At 36.0% G+C, this 1408-nt stretch overlaps 2 protein-coding genes across 3 annotated transcripts in view; both read left to right on the forward strand.

Annotated features, from left to right (window-relative positions):
* The window catches only part of swi5 (SWI5 homologous recombination repair protein), a 5032-nt gene extending 3825 nt beyond the window's left edge, over positions 1-1207 (forward strand). Inside the window, exon 4 of one of the 2 annotated variants that reach the window (XM_014003880.1) lies at positions 365-445. In XM_014003880.1, the coding sequence (XP_013859334.1) occupies positions 365-405 (41 nt within the window). In that variant the 3' untranslated portion in view covers positions 406-445. Of the gene's footprint in view, positions 1-364 lie in introns of both variants that reach the window. The other variant, XM_014003879.1, reaches the window with a different exon arrangement.
* Positions 1-1408, forward strand: part of slc27a4 (solute carrier family 27 member 4) — a 28907-nt gene that overhangs the window by 4838 nt on the left and 22661 nt on the right. The gene's annotated exons all lie outside the window — the stretch shown is intronic.

Below are 1408 nucleotides of genomic sequence, written 5' to 3' on the forward strand. Positions count from 1 at the left end.
AATTAATGTATGATCCGATTAGTCGACTAATCGAAAAAATAATCGGTGATTAATCGATAATAAAAATAGTTTGTGGCAGCCCTAGTTTGTGGTTTAGTGTACGTTGAGATGCAGTCATTTTGAAAACAAAATATCCAGTGTGATAAAACAACTAAAAAGAAATCCATAGTTTTCCAGGGGAACTCTATTTTGAAGCCTGTTGTCTAAAAATAAACTGATTTTAAATATTGCAAAGCAAAATTTAAATAACTAAACCTGTGGTAGTAACACGTTARCTTTGTTAAAMCTTTTTTTTYTCTACCAATTAGAAGCTCCATGTTTAAAGTGATCTCGTTCCTTCACACTGTGATCTTGGTCTGTTCAGTGTTTCAGGGATTGTTTGAAAAGTCGACCAGAGGGAGTTGACCCTGCAATGTGTCTCTGTCTTCCAGCTGCTCTGAGGGGGACCACCACACGAGATCTCTACTCACACTTTGGTCTTGAACTGGATGACTGATGAAGAGAGCGGAGGGGGGGTCAGAAGTTAAATGTTGTGAATGCTTTGTCAGACCAATGAAGGAGGGCCAAAGAATGTGGGAATGTAACAGACTAGTCCAACATGCAGATGTGTTCTTAACAAACATGCAAGCTATTCAATCTTTAGCAGATTGCAGGTGACAGTAGGTTTTTGTCCTTTGTTCCATGTGTCTGTCTGGAGTGGTTTTGTAACTTTGACAGAAGGTTTGTATATTTTACGAGATTGCTTAAATAGTTTTGTGAAAAGTGTGCTAAAATACAATTAATATATTTTCTTTAGAGCTTTATGAACAGAAAAATATAGTTTATTGTCTAAGTGTTAAGCCATACCAATACCTCGTGTCGTTCTTTTGGCACCACTTCTGATATGTAATAAAACACATTACTGATCAAATTACAAATTGCACTATCTTCCTAATTTTTTTTTTCAGCGGTGGAGTTTACAAATGCAATGATTTGCTTTAAATGACTGCTTGTGTGCACCATTTGGCTTTTATCATCATGCAATGGCGTTTTCATTTTAACGCGTTTGTAGGTCACAGTTCACTATTATATTTTTGACAACTGTGCAATCACCCCTGTTATTCTCTCATATGAGTCAGACTTTGTTCATGTATGTACAGGTTTAACTTTGTTCTTGTACTCTGTACAGGATTAAATGCTGTTCAAAGCACTTTTTGAATTCTAGGAACTGATTTGTTTTCATTTTTATTGTAGGCGCAGCACATCATTCAAAAAATCTGTCAAATGTTTCGCAACACTTTACTCATAAAAGTCGCCCGTCTTTCTACAAAGTGAATAGGTACTCTCAACAGTGAGCCAGTTTTTTCTCTCTTTTTTAACTAGCTCAAAGTTAATCCCTGTGTGTGTGTGTGTGTGTGTGTATATATAT

This window comes from Austrofundulus limnaeus, unplaced genomic scaffold (assembly GCF_001266775.1).
Source record: "Austrofundulus limnaeus strain Quisiro unplaced genomic scaffold, Austrofundulus_limnaeus-1.0 Scaffold20, whole genome shotgun sequence".
NCBI lineage: Eukaryota > Metazoa > Chordata > Actinopteri > Cyprinodontiformes > Rivulidae > Austrofundulus > Austrofundulus limnaeus.